Genomic DNA, 19,390 nt, shown 5'->3' on the forward strand with positions numbered 1-19,390 from the left:
GAGAGAGGAGGGATCCTTGGAAAAGAACGGGCAGATAATTTTTTTTTTTCATCTCCATTATTTTATGCTTTGTGTTAGGTGAAAGCTCGTTTGATGAAGATGGGGCATCTTAATTCAATGAACATATTTCTCAGACAAGAAATTGACAGAATGCAAAAAGTCATTTCAATACTTCGCAGTAGCCTGAGTGATCTAAAATTGGCCATTGAAGGCACGATCATTATGAGTGAGGTGAGCTGTGACCATCTCAGTAGCCGTTTCCCTCTTTTGTTGAATTTTCTTTTTCTCAGATTTTAAATACGTCTTTTTTCCAGAACTTGAGAGATGCTCTGGACAACATGTACGATGCCCGTATACCCCAGATCTGGAAAAGAGTGTCCTGGGACTCATCCACTCTGGGCTTCTGGTTTACTGAACTTTTGGAAAGAAATGCTCAGTTTTCTACCTGGATATTTGAAGGGAGGCCCAATGTGTTCTGGATGACTGGTTTCTTCAATCCTCAAGGTAGGTGTTCATAGGACTTGGACGTCATGAGTGGTTGTATAGTAGCACTGTGTGATAAATGTATGTTACACAAAACGGTATAGAGGTGCGGCTTGCTGCGTGCTGGGATTATGCTTTCAGAGGTGTGGACCAACAGATGAACCTTCTGTATTTGTTTTACGAATTCAGTCTGAAATTCTGTCTGCCATATTGCTTCCACAATATAGGGGCAAAATTCCATTTTTCTTCTCACCCACTTAAGCAAGCAAGTCGGTGGTTAGAACAATGTGAAATACTGAAAAGGTTTTGTTCAAACATTAGTTTTTAAATGTTTATGAAAGTGACAAAAATGAAGCACCAGAATATGCAAAGGAAAATGTTCCTAAGGTTCAGAAAATTAGACTGATTTTTAAAATGACCGTGTGGCAGAAGTTTTATTCAGTGCACTTCTAGAGTCTGTCCCTGCTTGCTTGTATTTTTTTTCCTCTCCCCCGAAAAAGTGCTTTGTGATCCCACTGCATATATTCCTTAATTATAGAAATACTTACTGAATAAGTTTCAGACTAGATCTCATAGAGTTCATAAAAGTTCAGAAATGCAACCATTTTTTTTTCTTGCTATGACATGGATAGTTTTTTCAAGTAACTCTTGGCAAGAATGAAGAGACACTGGGTTCCTTACAGTCCAGCACCTTATAGGCCCATTAGTAGTACAATTTGTGAAGTATTCACACTTACAAATTTAGATGCACTATCATTACTCCGTAGCAGCTTAGCAGACACTCACATTACTCTCAGCAGTATGGTTGAATCTCATAAAATAATATTAAATGAAGGAAGTCAAGCAGGACGCATTATAATGTATGTCTACCATATTCTTTGTGATGTATGTATATTGTATGATTCCATTTATGCAAGGAACCAAAATAAGTGAAATAGATCCAAGGTCTTAAAAGTCAGAATAGTGGTTACCCTTGTGGGAAAGGGCAGTGATTGCCAAAGGGCACAAGGAGGTTCGAGGGGTCTGGGAATGTTCTACTTCTTGATCTGGATATTGGTTTCAGGGCTATATTCCCTTGGTGAAAATTTATCAAGCTTTATATTTATGAGTTGTGCATTTTTCTTTGTATAAATAATACTTAATAAATAGTAGACATTCATTTGTTCTCTGTGTACATGCATTCATTCAGTTCATAAACTTTCAAGTGCTTTAACATTTTCTAAGTTTAAAACATTGATCATGGTGGTTTTTAGGAACTTAGCAAATTATACTGGGTTGGCCAAGAAGTTTATTCAGGTTTTTCTGTACCATCTTATCAAAAAACCCAAATGAAATTTTTGGCCAACCCAATACATGGCACATTATTATGTCGATAGACTTTAGATTTGTGAAGAACAGCCCCAAGATTTCACTTATCTGTTTATCTCCCAGAATTCCCATTGAATTTTGCGAGGAAAAAATTTTTTATTATGGTTCTTAGATTCTTGTCTCTACTTACGAGTCTCTTTCCTCCATACCAGCCCTCAGTTTCAGTAAGCTGTCACCAGGCTATTCCCAGCTTGGGAGCTTATAGAAATAACATTTAACTTGATTAGGATTGTTCAACCATCTTTCATTTGCCAGCCCATCCACTAGGTGCTTTCTCTGAGACCCGGTTCCTGCCCCAAAGGCACCCATAATCTGGTCAGTAGGACATAAACATGAGCAATTTTAACACAATGTGGTAAACGCTCCACCCACGTAGAACCAAGTGCCGCACAGGCAGAGAGGACAGAGAGGTACCTTCCCCCGAGGCCGGGCTTGAGAAGAGCTGCACCCGGGGCTGGTGAGTGGAGTTCGCAGAGGCAGAGGCTGGAGATAAGAGCATCCCGGACAGAGACCTGAGCAGACAAGGCATGTCCAGGGAGAGACCAGGGTGGCCTGAGCTCAGGAAGCAGGAGCAGGGGCTTCGGGGGGTGAGGACTTTGGGGGGTGTTTGGGCGGCATCATAAAGGCAACAGGAAGTCACCAAAAGTGAGGTGATGGTAGAGAGTAGACTGAAAGGAGGATATCCACAGCAATGAGACTCTTCTCGGGTCCAAGGGAGACAGCCCGAGACCTTGACCAGGTGCAGAGGCGGAGGCGGATCTGATGGGGTGATTCAGCGGGGATCTTTGAGACAGTGGGGGGTAGCAGTGGCTGAGGCTGAAGGCCAAGCACAAGACCGGGAGCCTTGGGAGAAGGGCCGCTTGGGAGGATGAGCAGGAGCCCTGGACTCGTCAGCTTGTGCAGGAGGGACATCCAGCTGGGCAGGTGTGCCAGCAGACTTCAAATCAGCGATTAGGAAAAAAAAAGGTGAGATTGTTAAGTGTGTTTTTAACATTTAGAAGCCAAGGGAGTGGGGTTGATTTGTCCACGGCTTTCCCACAGCACAGTCTCTTTGAGCAATTGCTTTTTTCCATTAGAAACGTGACTTTCAATAGCAAAGTATTAATATAAACTAATATTTGTTACTATTTATTAAGAAGTGTTACAAACCAGAGCAACATTTAAAGAAATATAAATTCAAATCAGTTTTCTTATTTGCCTTGTTAATAACGTTGATCCTTTCCATTTTTTTTTTTCTTCATTTCTGTTTTTAAACTGAACTTGGATTCCTTCTCTCATGGCTCTCCATGTCTCTGAAAGTCTTGCACTTATTCAAACATCCTACAGCCTTGCTTTCTGTTTGTAGCACAGAAGAGTGGAAGTCAGATTGCCCTACCTACCAATCACTTCTCTGCTTCCTTTGCCTTTTCTTGACATGGGACACAAATCACTTGCAGTTCCATCTTACCTGGCCGAATCAGAGAGGTTGCAGCAACCCCATGCATGTTCACCGGCAGCATGCAAGCAGATCAAGTCCTCTCCAGGTGGAAGCTTCTCTGGCCACTATCTGACCTCGGCATTGATTTCTCGACATAGTGTAACTCGTGGGTTTTATATCATCTAACCCAGTCCCCTTCCATGAAATAATGTTTTGGCCCAAAAGATTTAAGTAAATTATTTTTCAATGACTATTTTTTTTTTAAGATTTTTCTTTTGATGTGGAACATTTTGAAAGTCTCTGTTGAATTTGTTATACGATATTGCTTCCATTTCATGTATTGGCTTTTTGGTTGAAAGGCATGTGAGATCATAGCTCCTGGACCAGGGATCAAACAAACACACCCCGCATTAAAAGGCGAAGTCTTAGCCACTGGACCGCCAGGGAAGTCTCTAAGTGAATTGTTTAAAGAAACCATGATTTGATAAAACACAATGCTGTTTACTAAGATGCCATAATTTTTTCAGAAATATATATAGTCAAAATCACCTAGATTGTAGACTACTTGAAAATGTTTCTTTCACCTATGACCATTTGTTTTGTGTTCTTGTAATGTTACATGGCATCTGATACTGTCTGATGTGTGTTTCCCATCATGCCCCTGGTGAGCGCCCCTTGGGCCTAAGTGATGCTGCAGGGACAGGTGACGGGCCTCATTTGCCACCCTCTCCCTGCCCCAGTCTGTGTCTGATCTCACCCTGTTTGTAGCACTGTTCTGTCACTGTGTGGTGGTCTGATATTTCGTCCTATTGAAGAGACTGTCAGCCAGCCACCCTGGAACTAATCTCGTGTGTTCAGCCCCCTTCACAAGAATTTCTGTAGCAACTGACGAGCTCAATCAGGTGGCAATTAGATTTGATTATTGACGTGGTCAAGCTCTCTGTGCCCATGACCCTGTGACATTTGTTCAATGGCCCAGCTTTGGGCATAGCGTGGAACTGCCTCCCAGTGGATAACTCAGGCTCAGGAGAACCTTTGTGCTCCACTGCGGCTCCCCAGCAGTAACTGGTGCACATACATACACATATCGTTTAAGACTGTGCTGCTCAGCGTTCTCGAAGGATTGTGTGGTCTCTTGTTCCCACAAGTGTACCTTTTCAGCATCATGTACACATGACTTAGATTCTGATTTGTGTGTGTCTGTGTCATAGATAGGGATGTGTTTAAACTCAGAGATTATGAGCGGACATGCGCTTGACTTCAAGCCAAGGGAATTGCCTGCCTTCCAAAACCTTTTAGTTGATAGCCTCGCTTTGCCATTCAGTTTGGTGTGACTCACAGGTGCTGCAAATGAAAGGGAGGCAGAGGCTGGACGTGCTCTCACACAGAGGCATGAGACCCTGCACTGTCATTATTTTCCAAATGTTGAACTCAATCTGGAGCGTGATGCCATTTGGATGCCAAACTGCTCTAGCTTTTCTGTTTTGTTCTTTAGGGTCTGGACAAGCCACACCAGGTCTGTTGTAGCAGATATCAGCAGCAAGTTAGTATCCACCACTACAAATCAAGATTTTCAGTTAGAAGGGAGTCTACTGAAGCAAGGAGATGGACAATTTTTGTCCTGTTATCTTTTGTTCCTGTAAAAATCACCTATAACCTCTTGCCTGTGTATTTGTTCTTTTAAAAAAAAAAACATATTTATTTATTTTTGCTTGTGCTGGGTCTTTGTTGCTGCATGTGGGCTTTCTCTAGTCGTGGTGAATGGGGGCTACTCCTCATTGTGGTGCACAGGCTTCTCACTGCGGTGGCCTCTCTCGTTGCAGGGGACAAGCTTGTCACTGTGGTGGCCTCTCTCGTTGCAGGGGACAGGCTTGTCACTGCGGTGGCCTCTCTTGTTGCAGGGGACAGGCTTGTCACTGCGGTGGCCTCTCTCGTTGCAGGGGACAGGCTTGTCACTGCGGTGGCCTCTCTCGTTGCAGGGCACAGGCTTGTCACTGCGGTGGCCTCTCTCGTTGCAGAGGACAGGCTTGTCACTGCGGTGGCCTCTCTCGTTGCAGGGGACAGGCTGCAGGCGCTTGGGCTTCAGTACTTGCAGCACACAGGCTTCAGTCGCTGTGGTCCATGGGCTTTGGTTGCCCACAGCCCGTGGAATCTTCCTGGACCAGGGACCAAGCCTGTGCCCCTGTGTTGGAAGGAGGACTCCTATCCACTGTCCAGGGAAGTCCTGTGTATTTGTTTTTAAGGCAACATTGGCAGCTGCCAGCAATTTCTGGATGCTTATCTTGAAGATAGTCATAAAATCTTGATGTTTGTTGGGCAGATGAGTACAGCAGGGTTATTAATAGAACTTTAGGATTGGAAGGGACTGGGGATTTTTTCTGATCTTATAACAATCCCAAGTGTGCCCCAGAGCTGCCCCTAACATCTGAGGAAGTCTGGGTGAAGGGTTGCCAGGGTTCCAGACCTCAGTCTGGGTGATAGTGCTCACTGCCCTGACCCTGAATCCCAGGACCAGAGGAGGACTGTGGCCGCCTTAGAAGGACCTCCGAGTGAATGGGAGCCCATCCTTCTCGCCCTTGCAGGGCAGGGGCTTGGTGCCCTGGCTTCAGCCTCAACCACATCCCTTATGATTTTAGTCTCTGCCCATGGTCACCGTCCTCACCCCCACTTAGTTCCTTGTCGTTTGGCTGGCTTCATCACCACGCAGAAACTGCTCTCTCCAAGGCCACCAGGGCTAGATCCCCCTGCTAGCTTCATTTCACACCTTGGCTTCCATCCACCACCTACCTCGGTTCTCCTCCTGCCTCTCAGAGGGCGGCTCCTCAGCCCACTTTGTGGGCTCTTCTCAGGCAAGTTCTGCCCTTGGCCCTGGTCCCTTCATTGATGACCTCAGTCCTTCTCGCAGATGCAATTGTTTCTCTCTACTTATGACCGACTCATCAAAAGTCCCAGGGTTAGCTTCTGATTCTTACTTCCAACTGTCTCCGTGAACTATTCCATCCTCTGGAAACCTCACCAGGACTACCAGCTGTCCATCTCCCCGCTAAACCATCCTCACCAGGATTCTGCTCCGTTTGCTTGTACATGCCCACCCTCCAGATCACCCTGACTCTTGTAAATAGCCCCTCACATCCTAACAGCTTGAAAGAGGGAAACCAGGAATTGCATAGTGTGGTGGAAGATGGGGTGTATGGGAAGAAGGAGTAACAGACGCTGCCAGAGGTCAAGTAAGGGAGGGCCCCAGATGGCCAGATAGCCTTATCAACCAGGAGACTGCGGGCGAGAGAAGTCTCAGTGGAGTGGGTGGGGAGGTGGAGGAGTCAGATTTCAGGGTGAGTGAGAGGCCAGAAAACGGGGAGGCAGAGAGTGAGGATGGAGAGCATGGAAAATTCCCTCGAGAAATTGGACTTGGAAGAGAAGAAGGGAGTTGGAGGAACAGTTGTAAGAAGAAAATATTTTGTTCCTTCTTTTAATGGTAAGACAAGCTTGAGCCTATTCAAATACTGGCGGGAAGAAGCCAGGAGAGAGAGAGAGAAAACAAAGATACCACAAGGGGGACGAAAGAAGCAGAAGGAGTGGTCCCCCAAGTGGAGGGATGCACTCCAGGCGGGAGGAGGGATACCCCACCTGCTGTAACAAGGTAACAAGGAAGGAATGAGCGTAGATGCCAATGAGTTTGCTGGTATGGTGGCAAGAAGTTAAGAGAAGTTCCATCTGATGCTTTCTATTTTTCCCTGTGAGGAGGCAAAGTGATCTCAGGAGCAGGGTGTTAGAGGAGAGATTTAAGAAGAGTAGCAGAAGTTCGAGAAAGGGCTAAGGAGGAAAGGATTGCTAGATGGCTTTGACAATCCCATCAAGGCTAGCGGTGGTGAAACCATGGTGGCAACTGTGTGCTCGTCTCAGTTTGCTCAGCAGCCTGGAATGAGTTTAAGAAGAAGGACACCTGGATTTGTTTAGCAGTGGAGTTCTGCTGGGTGAGTGATGAAAAAGATGGGCCTGCTCTAAATAGGGGAAGAAGTGAAGAAAAGGGGGTGGAGTTGAGGACCAGGTCTTTGGAACTGAGAGGTCAAGATGCTGAGTGGGATTCTGAAGAGACCCAGAAGGCGGCCGGAGGCTCTGTGAATGGGGACCGGTGGGCACTTGGCAGGGACAGTGAGGGGAGGGGCGTGTGGACAGAGGGTGATTGTCCAAGCAGCAGAGATTCTCATCCAGGGTGGAGGGGCAGTTGGGGAGGACAGGGTCTTTAGGGTTGAGCCAGCCTCCAGGAAGGGAAAGAAGATAGAGAGAATGTTCTGTGCAGACATGGAACACATGGGAGAGCCTGTTAACCACGGACCCACTCCAGCGGGAACAGCGTAAAGGTTGGGGAGGGAGCAGAGAGGTGTAAGGTTGGGTGAAGGGAGAGGAGGCATGGAGTAGCAGAGAAGGGGCAGGCAAGGTAGAGCAGTTACCAAATTACATTTTGGCACGTGAGACCCAGCGGGTTAGCAGATCCCAAACTGGCCAAGAGAATTAGCCCCAGTGCTCCGGCTTATACTCCGTGTCCTGGATTAACAGCATTTCAGAAAATATATGCATATCAGGGGACTCTGGGAAGACTCAGCTTGCATTACTGACAGCCTTCCTCATTTTTTGCTTGTATCATAGGGCATGTCTCTTCCCACTTGCCAAATTTGTTCTGCAAACAAATATGCGTCTGTGATCTCTTATTGGCCTGTCACACAGATATTTTTTACAGAGCAGAGGTTCTCAATCCTGCCCGCAGAGTAGAATCACGTGGGGAGGTTTTAATACATGCTAATCCCTGGGGCCCAAACCAGTGACTTCAGAACCTCTAGGGATGAGTTCATTAGAGTCTATATAATCAGTCTTAAAATATCTTTTGGTCATTCTAAGATGTGAGGAACCTGGGCCTTAGACCATTGCTACTCAGTATGTGGGCCAGCAGCCAGCAGCAGCAACATCACCTGGGAGCTTGATAGAAATGAAGATCTTCAGGACCTACTCTCAACCTCCCTACTGAATCAGAACCAGCATTTTAATAAGCGATCTTTCCCTTGGCGTTAACTGTGAACTTTGAGAAACCCTGCCTTAAAACAGTACTGAAGCCTGGTCCCACTTCTAGAGATTCTGATTTAACTTATCTGGGCTATGACCAGGGAATTGGAAATTTCAAAGTCTTCCCAGATATTTCAAATTTTCAGCCAAGATTAAGATCCCTACCTTACAGCATTGAACAAAGCATCAGGAAAGGTGCCTGAGGCATTTTTATTCAACTGGATGAATCATCGTCATCTTTGCTTAATGATTTCTGACCTTTTATTTAACTTACCAATGAACTGCATTCGCTTCTCATTTTGGGGAAAAAACTGCCTGTCATAATCTTATGGCAGGAACATCATTTCTGCTCATCTTTCAAAATGCTCATGGGCGGCTTAGTAACGGACAAGACAGGAAATACTGAACAACCAAAGGCTCATTACCTAAGGACTGGTTCATTTATTAAAGGAAAAAAAGCGTTGCCTATAGGATCATCATTACAGAATACCAACCAACTCCTTGTGAAATAGAGAAGAACCTTCGTGATGGTGCTTATTTCACACACTAGCAAGGTTATGCTCAAAATTCTTCAAGCTAGGCTTCAGCAGTATGTGAACCAAGAACTCCAGATGTACAAGCTGGGTTTAGAAAAAGCAAAGGACCCAGAGATCAAATTACCATCATTCATAGAGAAAGCAAGAGAATTTCAGAAAAATATCTACTTCTGTTTCCTTGGTTATGCTAAAGCCTTTGACTGTGTAGATCACAACAAACTGTGGGAAATTCTTAAAGAGATGGGAGTACCATATCACCTTACCTGTCTCTTGATAATCCTATATGTGGGTCAAGGAGCAACGGTTTGAACCGGACATGGAACCGGACTGATTCAAAATTGGGAAAGGAGTACGTCAAGGCTGTATATTACCACCCTGCTTATTTAATGTCTATGCAGAGTACATCATGCAAAATGCTGGGCTGGATGAATCACAGGCTGGAATCAAGATTGTGGGGAGAAATATCAACAGCCTCAGATACACAAATGTTACCACTCTAATGGCAGAAAGGGAAGACAAACTGAAGAGCCTCCTGATAAGGGTGAAAGAGGAGGGTGAAAAAGTTGGTTTGATGACATATGTTCCCATCACTTCATGGCAAACAGAAGGGGAAAAAGTGGAAGCAGTAACAGATTTTATTTTCTTGGGTTCCAGAATCACTGTGGATGGTGACTGCAAGCCATGAAATTAAAAGACACTTGTCCTTGATAGGAGCAAAGACATGACAAACCTGGACAGAGAAGCAGAGATAGAAAGCAGAGATATCATTCTGCTGACAAAGGTCTGTATAGTCAAGCTATGGTTTTTCCAGTAGTCATGTATGGATGTGAGAGTTGGACTATAAAGAAAGCTGAGCACAGAGGAATTGATGCTTTTGAACTGTGGTGTTGGAGAAGACTCTTGAGAGTCCCTTGGACAGCCAGGAGACCAAACCAGTCAATCCTAAAGGAAATCAACCCTGGATACTCATTGGAAGGACTAATGCTGAAGCTGATGCTCCAATACTTTGGCCACCTGATGCAAAGAGCCAACTCACTGGAAAAGACCCTGACGCTGGAAAGATTGGGGGCAAAAGGAGAAGGCAGCAGAGGTTAGATAGTATTACCAACTCAATGGACATGAGTCTAAGAAAACTCTGGGAGATAGTAGAGAACAGAGGAGCCTGGCATGCTGCAGTCCTTGGGGCTGCAAAGAATTGGATGTGACTTAGTGACTGAACAACAACAATAGCATTCCTGATTAGTTGTTTATTCTGTCGCTTCCAAGACCTTGTTTGAATTGATACCGAAAGCCTTCTACAGCTTCCTTCAAGCCAACTGATTGCACAGGTCAAACAACAGTAGTTTGTTTGCTGAAATGTTGGGTCATGACTATTAGAGGAATTAAGACATAACAAATGTTTTTTTAGGCCTGAGTTTCCAGACTATAATCCAAGCTTAAAAGTACATTTTGCAAAAGAACAAGCTTGACGAGTGTTAACAATTCATTATACTGTATGAGTTAGAAAGGCAAAGAAAATTTAAAGCACCTCAGTTAGCCCACATGACACTCAGATGTTTGAATGGTTAAATCAAAACCCATTTTTGTGTGGATAGTTAAATCTCAAGAAAAATAGATTATTTTTGTTAAGGACTTTCCCCAGCTTTTTGTTTCTCACTTCTGAGTCAAACACATGAACGCCTGAATCACTTTTCCCACCACTGATGATTGAAATTCGGCTTAAGAATTATTAAAATTAAATTAGTGCCAAGACAAAAGTACTACTTCTCAAGCCTTTATAAAGAAAAATATATCAATAGTCTTTTAAAATTATATAGGTTTCAGAAAACAAGAGATTTTGATTTCATTAGACTTGATATCAGTCTATAAGAAAGATGATCATTCATTTTTAAAATTCAATAAAGAGCAATTCAGTGGATTTGCAATTCAGTTTGAATTCTGCAAGATCATGTTCTTCTTTTTAGGAGGCCCAAAAAAAGCTATCAAAACTTGAAAAAAAATATGTATCTTCTCCATGTTCTGAGTAGGAATGAGCCATGGAATGATTTCCTACCCTCTGCTCTCAGGCCTCAAATTATTTATTGAAAATTTTCCTTTCTTAATAGCTCAAGGTAATATGCATTCTAGATTTCATCTCCTGGCATAACCAAGAGTGCTTCCTAAACATTAGGAGGCTTACTGTTGAAGTCAGCCAGACAATATCATGCGTATTCCCCAGCAGGGAGATGAGAGAAGGTGGTGTCTCCTTAACCATAACAGAACTTTTTCAGAACACTCCACCATCAACTGAGGTCCTTGTCTTGGGTGTGTTACATGAGAAAGGATCTTTCTCACCCCCTCACCTGGCATCTACTACGTTGTTCTGAGTGCCATAGCAAGTGAGGTCAAATTTGCAATTTGGAACTTAAAATATTATAGAAAAATCCAGTTTTTCAACTAGTGCAGATGGATAGTTAGTCATTATTCATGCCTTATGCATTATGACTTTGTAGATTCATAGATCAACGATGAATTTTGAAATATCATAAAATAGGGTCAATTTAATTCTGAGTGTTCTACTTGGATGCAAGCTTAAAGTTGAGTGATGAAAATGACATTTTCATGGAGTCACTTAGAGTGGAGGATTGGATTTTATTACTGTGGTCATATATACCTGACTGGGCTTCCCAGGTGGTGCAAGTGATAAAGAGCCTATTTGCTGATGCAGGAAACATAAAAGACCCAGGTTTGATCCCTGGATCAGGAAGATTCCCCGAGGATGGCATGGCAACCCACTCCAGTATTCTTGCCTGGAGAATCCCACGGACAGAGGAGCTTGGAGGGCTGCAGTCCATGGGGTTGCAGAGCCGGACACAACTAAAGCGAGTTGTCATGGCATGGCATCCACCTGACTACCAAACACACGACATGTTGACTACTAAAAAAGTGGGATTCCCCTGTATTTAATCACATACTTGATCAGACCATCTCAAGTGACTCCACATGTAGACTACAGAAGGGTCTGGACCAGCAATTGCTGCAGGCAAACGTCTACCGTGTTTCCTACTCCCTGTATTTAACACTTTGCATCATAAAACCATCCTTTCCTACTACGCACTCTTGTTCCATGAAACTTTAACTTTATAAGAATCACTTATAGGACTTCTCTGGTGGTCCAGTGGTTATGATTATACATTTCCACTGCAAAGGGCATGGGTTCAATCCCTGGTCAGGGAAGTTCCACATGCCTCCCAGTGGAAGACCTTCAATTAGGTCCTCTGGTTGACTGACCAACTTTTCTTTTGGATTAATGCAGGGGTTCTTGAGTTTCCTAAATCCTGCTTTTAGTGAGAGCTCTGAGTAAACTTTATAAGATGCAAATACAACTAAAGTATTTGCCTGCTTCAGATAATCAGTGGCTTCTCACCATTCACAAAGTCACCAGGTCCAAAGTCTGACCCTGCAAAACCCTGCCTCTGCCTTTGTTCTAACCTCATCTGCCACTATTGCCTCACTTGTAGGCCTAGACTTCCGAGCCTGTGCACCTGCTGTTCCCTTACCCGGAATTATCCCATCTGGAAAACTCATTTATTTTCAGTAGTCTTTGACTTCATCTTCTCAATTCAGCCATCCCTGAGCTGTCTTCTTGAGTGGTCCACTCTGTTCTCACCTCTTTACTTACAATGGCATCAAGGTGTATGTCCTGCTTCAGTCCACTTTCCCTGTAGTCTGAGCTCCTTGAATGCAGGGTCCATGGATGGCCTCTTCATCACTGGGGGCATCTCACCTCTAGCATACCTGGTATATGGTGGCCACTTCTAAGGGACTTAGTGAATGAATGAATGAATGAATGAGTACCTCCCCAAGTGTCTAACAATAATGAGGGGGGGACTTGAGAATGGAGAGAACTTGACTTTTTCACTAGGCAGGCTAGAGTCCTACTTTATTTATTAAAAAAAAAAAAAACTTATCCATTTGGCTGTGCCAGGTCATGGTCATGCAAAATCTTTAGTTGCAGCATGTGAACTCCTAGCTGTGGCATGTGGGATCCAGTTCTCTGACGAGGGCTTGAACCTGGGTCCCTTGCATTGAAAGCCCAGAGTCTTAGCCACTGGACCACCAGGGGAGTTCCTGTTCTTTCTTTCCAATTCTAACAGGTGTTAACTCACTGCCTGCCTTTATGCCTTGTAACTTTCCCTCTTCTTTCCACTCCCATTCAAACCTGGTAAAATATTACCACTTCCGTGTTGATTTGTGCATTAAAGTTCTCACAGTTCATGTATCTAGGAGTAATAGGGATACACACTTCCAAAATGTACTTGTGATTGTGAATAAAGGGGCTCATGATTTCCGATATTAACATGGAGGCCAAAATGTAATATATAGGTTACAGGGGACATGAGTTTGGGTAAACTCCAGGAGTTGGTGATGGACAGGGAGGCCTGGCGTGCTGCGATTCATGGGGTCACAAAGAGTCGGACACGACTGAGCGACTGAACTGAACTGAAAGTATCCTAAGATTTTGAAGTCCATTTTGAAGTTTAAGGTATAGTTTTAAAATATGAAATGCTACTCTCCAAGAGAGACGTCTCTAATTGAATTGCATGGCAATGATTTGCAAATATTACATTTAAAGAAAGGCCACAATATACAGAACCATGTATTGTCTTAAAATAACTGTATTATGCACATTAAAACATGGAGCATTCCTTTCCGGTGTGATTGCTTTGTTTGATCAAATTGAAAGTCAGGCTTTCTATTTTGGCATTACGCCTTATTTCCTAGACTAAATGAAATTATTTCATTAGCGCAAATAGATGCTTGATAATGGTTTGATTCCAGTTTTAATTGGAATGCTGTTCTCAGAATATTTTACCATTCCAATATTATTGCTTGATACTGGATTTTCAAACAGAGACTATACGCTAACACTGGGTTACAACCCTTAGAAGACTAGAGTAGTTGAAATCCCAGGGGAATTTCAAACTGCGACCTTGTCTGAGGCAGAGACGGTGCTGTTTTCCGGCTGTCTGCTGGCGAGACATATTTAGTTGACTGAAACAAAACATTGAAAGAAACATCCCTTCTGAGGTTTGATGTCAGCTGCTCTCGGATGGGCACACATCTGGCGATGGATAAGCAGATAACTACACAATTCCCCCTCTTGTTACTAGAGTAGTCTGCACCAAGGCATCACGATCATTTCTTTCTCCCTTTCTAAGGCTTCCTGACTGCAATGAGGCAAGAAGTGACCCGTGCCCACAAAGGCTGGGCCCTGGACTCCGTGACCATCCACAACGAAGTTCTGCGGCAGACCAAGGAGGAGGTCACATCACCCCCTGTGGTAGGTGCCACTGGGCAAGAGCAGGGCCACTTCTGGAGCTGGGGCTCCAAGTTCAAGTTCTGCTGAACATGGACCTATGAGCATCTCCATCAGGTCCTCTGGCTTTGCAGTGAGAGTTTCCTTGGTTGTAACCAGGAGACCTCAGTGCCAACTCCTCCTGCATTTTGCCAGAGTGGGAATGAATGATAAACACCAGGAAGTCCCCAGACTGCATTCTTTGTAATTACAAGTTACATTTGTGTGTGCTCAAAACGACTTTCTACGCGTCTCCATCCATTGCTGTGGGGCACTCACAGAATTAATGAGGGTTAAGGGCAGTAGAAACTAACAGGATTGGCAGTCCTGAGCTCTGGGGCCAGTTCCAGTCATGTCCCTTCTTAGCTGCAGGACCCTGGGTGGAAGGACAACTTGCCTGGAAAAGTCCATGGACAGAAGAGCTTGGCGGGCTATCATCCATGGTGTCGCAAAGAGTCGGACCTGGTGCACACACCATACCATGCCCCAGATTTAATGATGGTATCTAATGTGCTAATTTTCTGGGATTCCCCTTGGTTTTACTGTCAGATCATGTACTTCAGATTTTGGTTCAAGAGGTATGGTTCTTATACTCTTAGCCCACAAGAGAGATTTTAGAAAAAACTTTGCAGCTAACCTCCCTCTCTTTTATTATAATATAGATTTCCTTTCTCTTACCCAGTCCTCACTGGAAATGGAAAAATGGCCACCATCTTCTACATAAGTGTGTCTTATGAGCTTGCGTGATTGTTGGAGTCTGCCCCGTGATTCCCTTTAGACTTTTCTTACTGAGCACATGTTCTATGGCTTCCTACTGCCTATAAGATAAAGTTCAAGCTCTTCAGTCTGGTATTGACAGTCTTCTGCCATTAAGCCCTAACTTATTTTATAACCATTGACCCTGCTGCTAAATAAAATGCTTGGACTTTCCTGATGATCCTGCCTCTGTTGATGCCCACCCTCTCTCCTCTGTGTTCCCAAGCGCAGCGCACCCTCCAAGGCCCTCTCCTCCACAAACCTCCCTGAGCATTCCAACTCATGGTGACCTTTCACTTGCAGTCACCACACTTGGCCTCAGTCAGTGCTGTTCATTAGGCAGCCCCTCTAACAAGCGTGTGTTGACGTTCAAGTCATGTCTTTTACATTTTGTTCTGTGTGTGTGTGTGTGTGTGTGTGTGTGTGTTGTCTCCTGGTTTACTGGTGAGGCCCTCAAGTGTACGTCCTACTGTGTGAAAGACAGATACAGGATGAGGTCAGCCACTCTTGGACCGATTCTCCCCTGCCCTGCCCATCACTTCTGCTCTTGCTCTGCATGTCTGACCTCTGGGGACACTCAGATGAAGTTAGAACCACCTGTTGGCTTGCTCAGTGCAGGCTGAGATCCCGAGTGGCACCCAGCTCTGAATCCTGTCCTGGGTGCTCCTGCAGGACCCCGCACCAACTCAGAACACCCTTGTCAGAGACTTTCGTTTGCAGCAGAGGCAATCTGGTGCTGCTGGCTGAGTCTTTGGTCCCAGGCCGGTCACCCCCAGGCTCAAATCACAGTAATAGAAGCATTTCTATAGCACTCATGTGCTGTATTGTGCTTAGTCATGTCTGACTAAGTCATGCTCTCAGTCATGTCTGACTCCTTGCAGCCCCGTGGATGGTAGCCTGCCAGGCTCCTCTGTCCATGGGATTCTCCAGGCAAGAATACTGGAGTGGGTTGCCATACCCTCCTCCAGAGGATCTTCCCAACCCAGGAATCGAACTGGGACCTCCTGCATTTGCAGGCAGAGTCTTTACCAGCTGAGCTACCTGGGAAGACCACAGCCTCCAGCTATGCCAGAGAGGAACAGTGGGCTCAGTATTTCACCAAGGAATGCATCCGCTGGTGTTTTCTTCTTTGGGTAGCATTTTAAGATTGCAGTGCATTCTCTTTCCAAACTGATGACCTTCGTTACAGCATTGGGTGCCCATCTCACAGCAGGTAACGTTTTAAAATTTCCTGTTATCTTCTACTTGGCTCTTCCAGGAAGGCGTATACATTTATGGGCTGTACATGGACGGAGCAGCCTGGGACAGACGGAATGGGAAGCTCACGGAATCCACCCCCAAGGTGCTCTTCACACAGCTGCCCGTGTTGCACATCTTTGCCATCAATTCCACGGCACCCAAGGACCCCAAGTTGTACGTGTGTCCCATTTACAAGAAGCCCAGGCGGACTGACTTGACCTTCATCACTGTGGTGTATTTGCGAACAGTCCTCTCCCCGGATCACTGGATCCTGAGAGGTGTGGCCCTTCTGTGTGACATCAAGTAAGTTCCTTTCCACCTGATGAGGGCCCTGGAGCCACGTGGGCAGTCAGTTCTGTCAAGAGACTCAGGGAGGCGTGTCGTTCTCCCTGATAATTGCTTGATTACTCTTTCTAAATTAAAACGTTGATATCTTACAATCACTTGTATGTGTGTGTTTTCTCTCATATCAATATTTTGAAAGACGTTTCAAAAGTAAAGGTTTTTTTTTATTCCAGGCAGTCATATTCCATTTATAATTATTTTTTAGATAAAGTCCTATTTTCATGTTTGAATACTTTGGAAGATTTGAACTTTTAAAAACTAAAAGTATTGATTTGTTGCATCCCCAAAAAGAGTTTAGTAGAGGCAATCGTCTCTCTCAAATAAAACCCACCTTTCCTTTGAATAACATCGACCCAAGCCTGAGTTTATGCAAGTATGTTTTCTTTTGCATTTGGTCTTCTCTCCATGTTTGTGAAGTGGGAACTGGAGGGGTCCACTCAGTACCCCCTTGGGACTTATAGCTGGTGGTGTGAAATATTTGAGACAGAAAATCCACTGGGATGGCTGCCCTTGCAATTTAATTTTATTCAGTATTATTTTTAAGTGCGTTTGAGGCCCAGAGAGCTCTCCCCTCCCAACTCCAGCTCCACAGGAGATAATGAAGCACACATTTCTAGGCAGCAAATGTAGAAGGAAACAACAAGCTCCATCAAATGAAATTAGGTTACATGCTGAATGCCTTAAACAGCAAAGTCTTTAAAAAGTGGAGCTATTTCTTACTCCGTAGCTAGTCTGAAACTCGATATGAACCTTTATTTCCTGCTAAAGGAAATTGTCAATTTAGCAAAACAGATGGGGTCTTATATTGAACATTCAGGCAGCTTCTGGCTAATGAAGAAGTGTCTCTATGGTCTTCCCATCTAGAATCCTCTTACCTGCCCCCAGCTAAATCCTCAAGCTTCCTCCCCTCTGTTCTAGAGGAGGGGGATGTTTCAAGTTGCCTTGCTCCCCTCTCATCCCTGTGTCACTCTGATCAGAGAAAAGAAAGAGCCCAGGTAAGGTGTCTAGAGAAGAACCCAGAAGAAATTCCACCATAGTCTAGAGCTGCTGCTGCTGCTGCTGCTAAGTCATTTCAGTCGTGTCCGACTCTGTATGACCCCAGAAACTGCAGCCCACCAGGCTCCCCCGTTCCTGGGATTCTCCAGGCAAGAACACTGGAGTGGGTTGCCATTGCCTTCTCCAATGCATGAAAGTGAAAAGTGAAAGGGAAGTCGCTCAGTCGTGTCCGACTCTTAGCGACCCCATGGACTGCAGCCCACCGGGCTCCTCCATCCATGGGATTTTCCAGGCAAGAGTACTGGAGTGGGGTGCCACTGCCTTCTCCAATAATCTAGAGCAGGGGTCCCCAACCTCTGGGGATCTAATGCCTGATGACCTGAAGTGGAACCGATGTAATAATAAGAGAAATAAAGTACACAATAAATGTAATGTGCTTGAATCATCCCTAAACCTTCCCACCCTCCATCTATAGAAAAATCGTCTTCCACGAAACTGGTCCCTGGTGCCAAAAAGGTTAGAGACCCCTGGTCTTGTGTACTTTCCAGCAGTAGAAAGTGCATTATAGGGTGCAGTGTATTCTAGCCATGGCCTCTGGTGTGCTCTTGATCCTGATTCGATGTCAAAGCCATAGCACTTTCCAGGACCGTTTCTTAAAGAATCAAGTAAGTGAGCCCCAGGTGTTTGGGCTCTTCCCTCAGCCTGTAGTCCCACTAAAAAGACAGCATCCTCTAAGACTGACCTGAACAGAGAAGCTAGCTTCTGGAAGCAACCACTCTGTCTGGGATGAGCAGAGCAGAAGCGAAACACATTATAGCAAACCAAACTACAGGTTCTCAAATAAGGCACATTGTATTCATTTCCCATTCAGTTGCCAAAATTACTGAAGCAAGTCACATTGTCTAACCCCCTGGATGTCGCGGTATGTTTTCAGAGAATAACAATTAGATTCAATGTTTTCTTTTCTTTTAAAAAATATGTACACATTTACTTGTTTATCTGGCAGCTGTGGGTCCTAGCTGCAGCGCGCGGGATCTTCCTTGCATCGTGTCGCGGCTGTTGCTGGGCACATGGGCTCAGTAGTTGCAGCACACGGTAGACCCGTTGCTCCTCTGCATGTGGGATCTTAGTTTGCCCACCAGGGGTCAAACCCGCGTCCCCTGCATTGCAAGGTGGATTCTACTTATTTATTTTGGTCATGCTGGGTCTTTGTTGCTGTGCGGGTTTTTCTCTAGTTGCAGTGATTGGGCTTCTCACCACCATCGGCTCTCTTGTTGCTGAGCATGGGCTCTAAGGTGCACAGGCTTAGTTGGTCCCATGTGGGATCTTCCTGGGTTAGGGATCAAACCTGCGTTTCCTGCATTGCAGGCAGATTACCACTGAACCACCACCCAGGGAAGCCCTCAAGGCGGATTCTTAACCTCTGGACCACCAGGGACGTCCCAGTCCAGTGTTTTCTAATGACCTGAATGTCCTATGAAAAATTTGGGAAAGAGATGGGAAGGGTGTGAATCTAGCAAAGATCATGGATCAGACTGTTTAAAGCCACACACATGGCATTTCCTGGGAATTCTCCACTGTTGCGGATTATTTTGTACTGTGTCAACCCCGAGGAGAGAGAGATGGGTGCTGAGGCTTCCTCAGGAGCGGACACCTGGCTTCCAAGTGGTGCCCCCAAAACTAGTCTTGCTCGTGGTCAGCACCCCTCCACTCTCCCTATTGCACAGAGCTGGCTGGGGCCCAGGTCAGCTTGCCTTCTCTGGGCTCGCTTAATGCTTTCCTTAGATATTTTGAGCCATTGAACTTGAATAAGCACATAACCATTTTCTCAGAAAAATTGTTGCTCTTTTACTA

At 44.9% G+C, this 19,390-nt stretch overlaps 1 protein-coding gene across 1 annotated transcript in view; it reads left to right on the forward strand.

Moving 5' to 3' along the window:
• DNAH8 (dynein axonemal heavy chain 8) overlaps positions 1-16,502 on the forward strand; it is a 314,414-nt gene extending 297,912 nt beyond the window's left edge. The window contains exons 89-92 of the mRNA XM_068961103.1: positions 79-231; positions 315-504; positions 14,064-14,185; positions 16,215-16,502. Of these exons, the coding sequence (XP_068817204.1) occupies positions 79-231; positions 315-504; positions 14,064-14,185; positions 16,215-16,502 (753 nt within the window). The remainder of the gene's footprint in view (positions 1-78; positions 232-314; positions 505-14,063; positions 14,186-16,214) is intronic.
• Positions 16,503-19,390: the final 2,888 nt, after the last annotated feature.

This window comes from Capricornis sumatraensis, chromosome 22, assembly GCF_032405125.1.
Source record: "Capricornis sumatraensis isolate serow.1 chromosome 22, serow.2, whole genome shotgun sequence".
Taxonomy (NCBI): domain Eukaryota; kingdom Metazoa; phylum Chordata; class Mammalia; order Artiodactyla; family Bovidae; genus Capricornis; species Capricornis sumatraensis.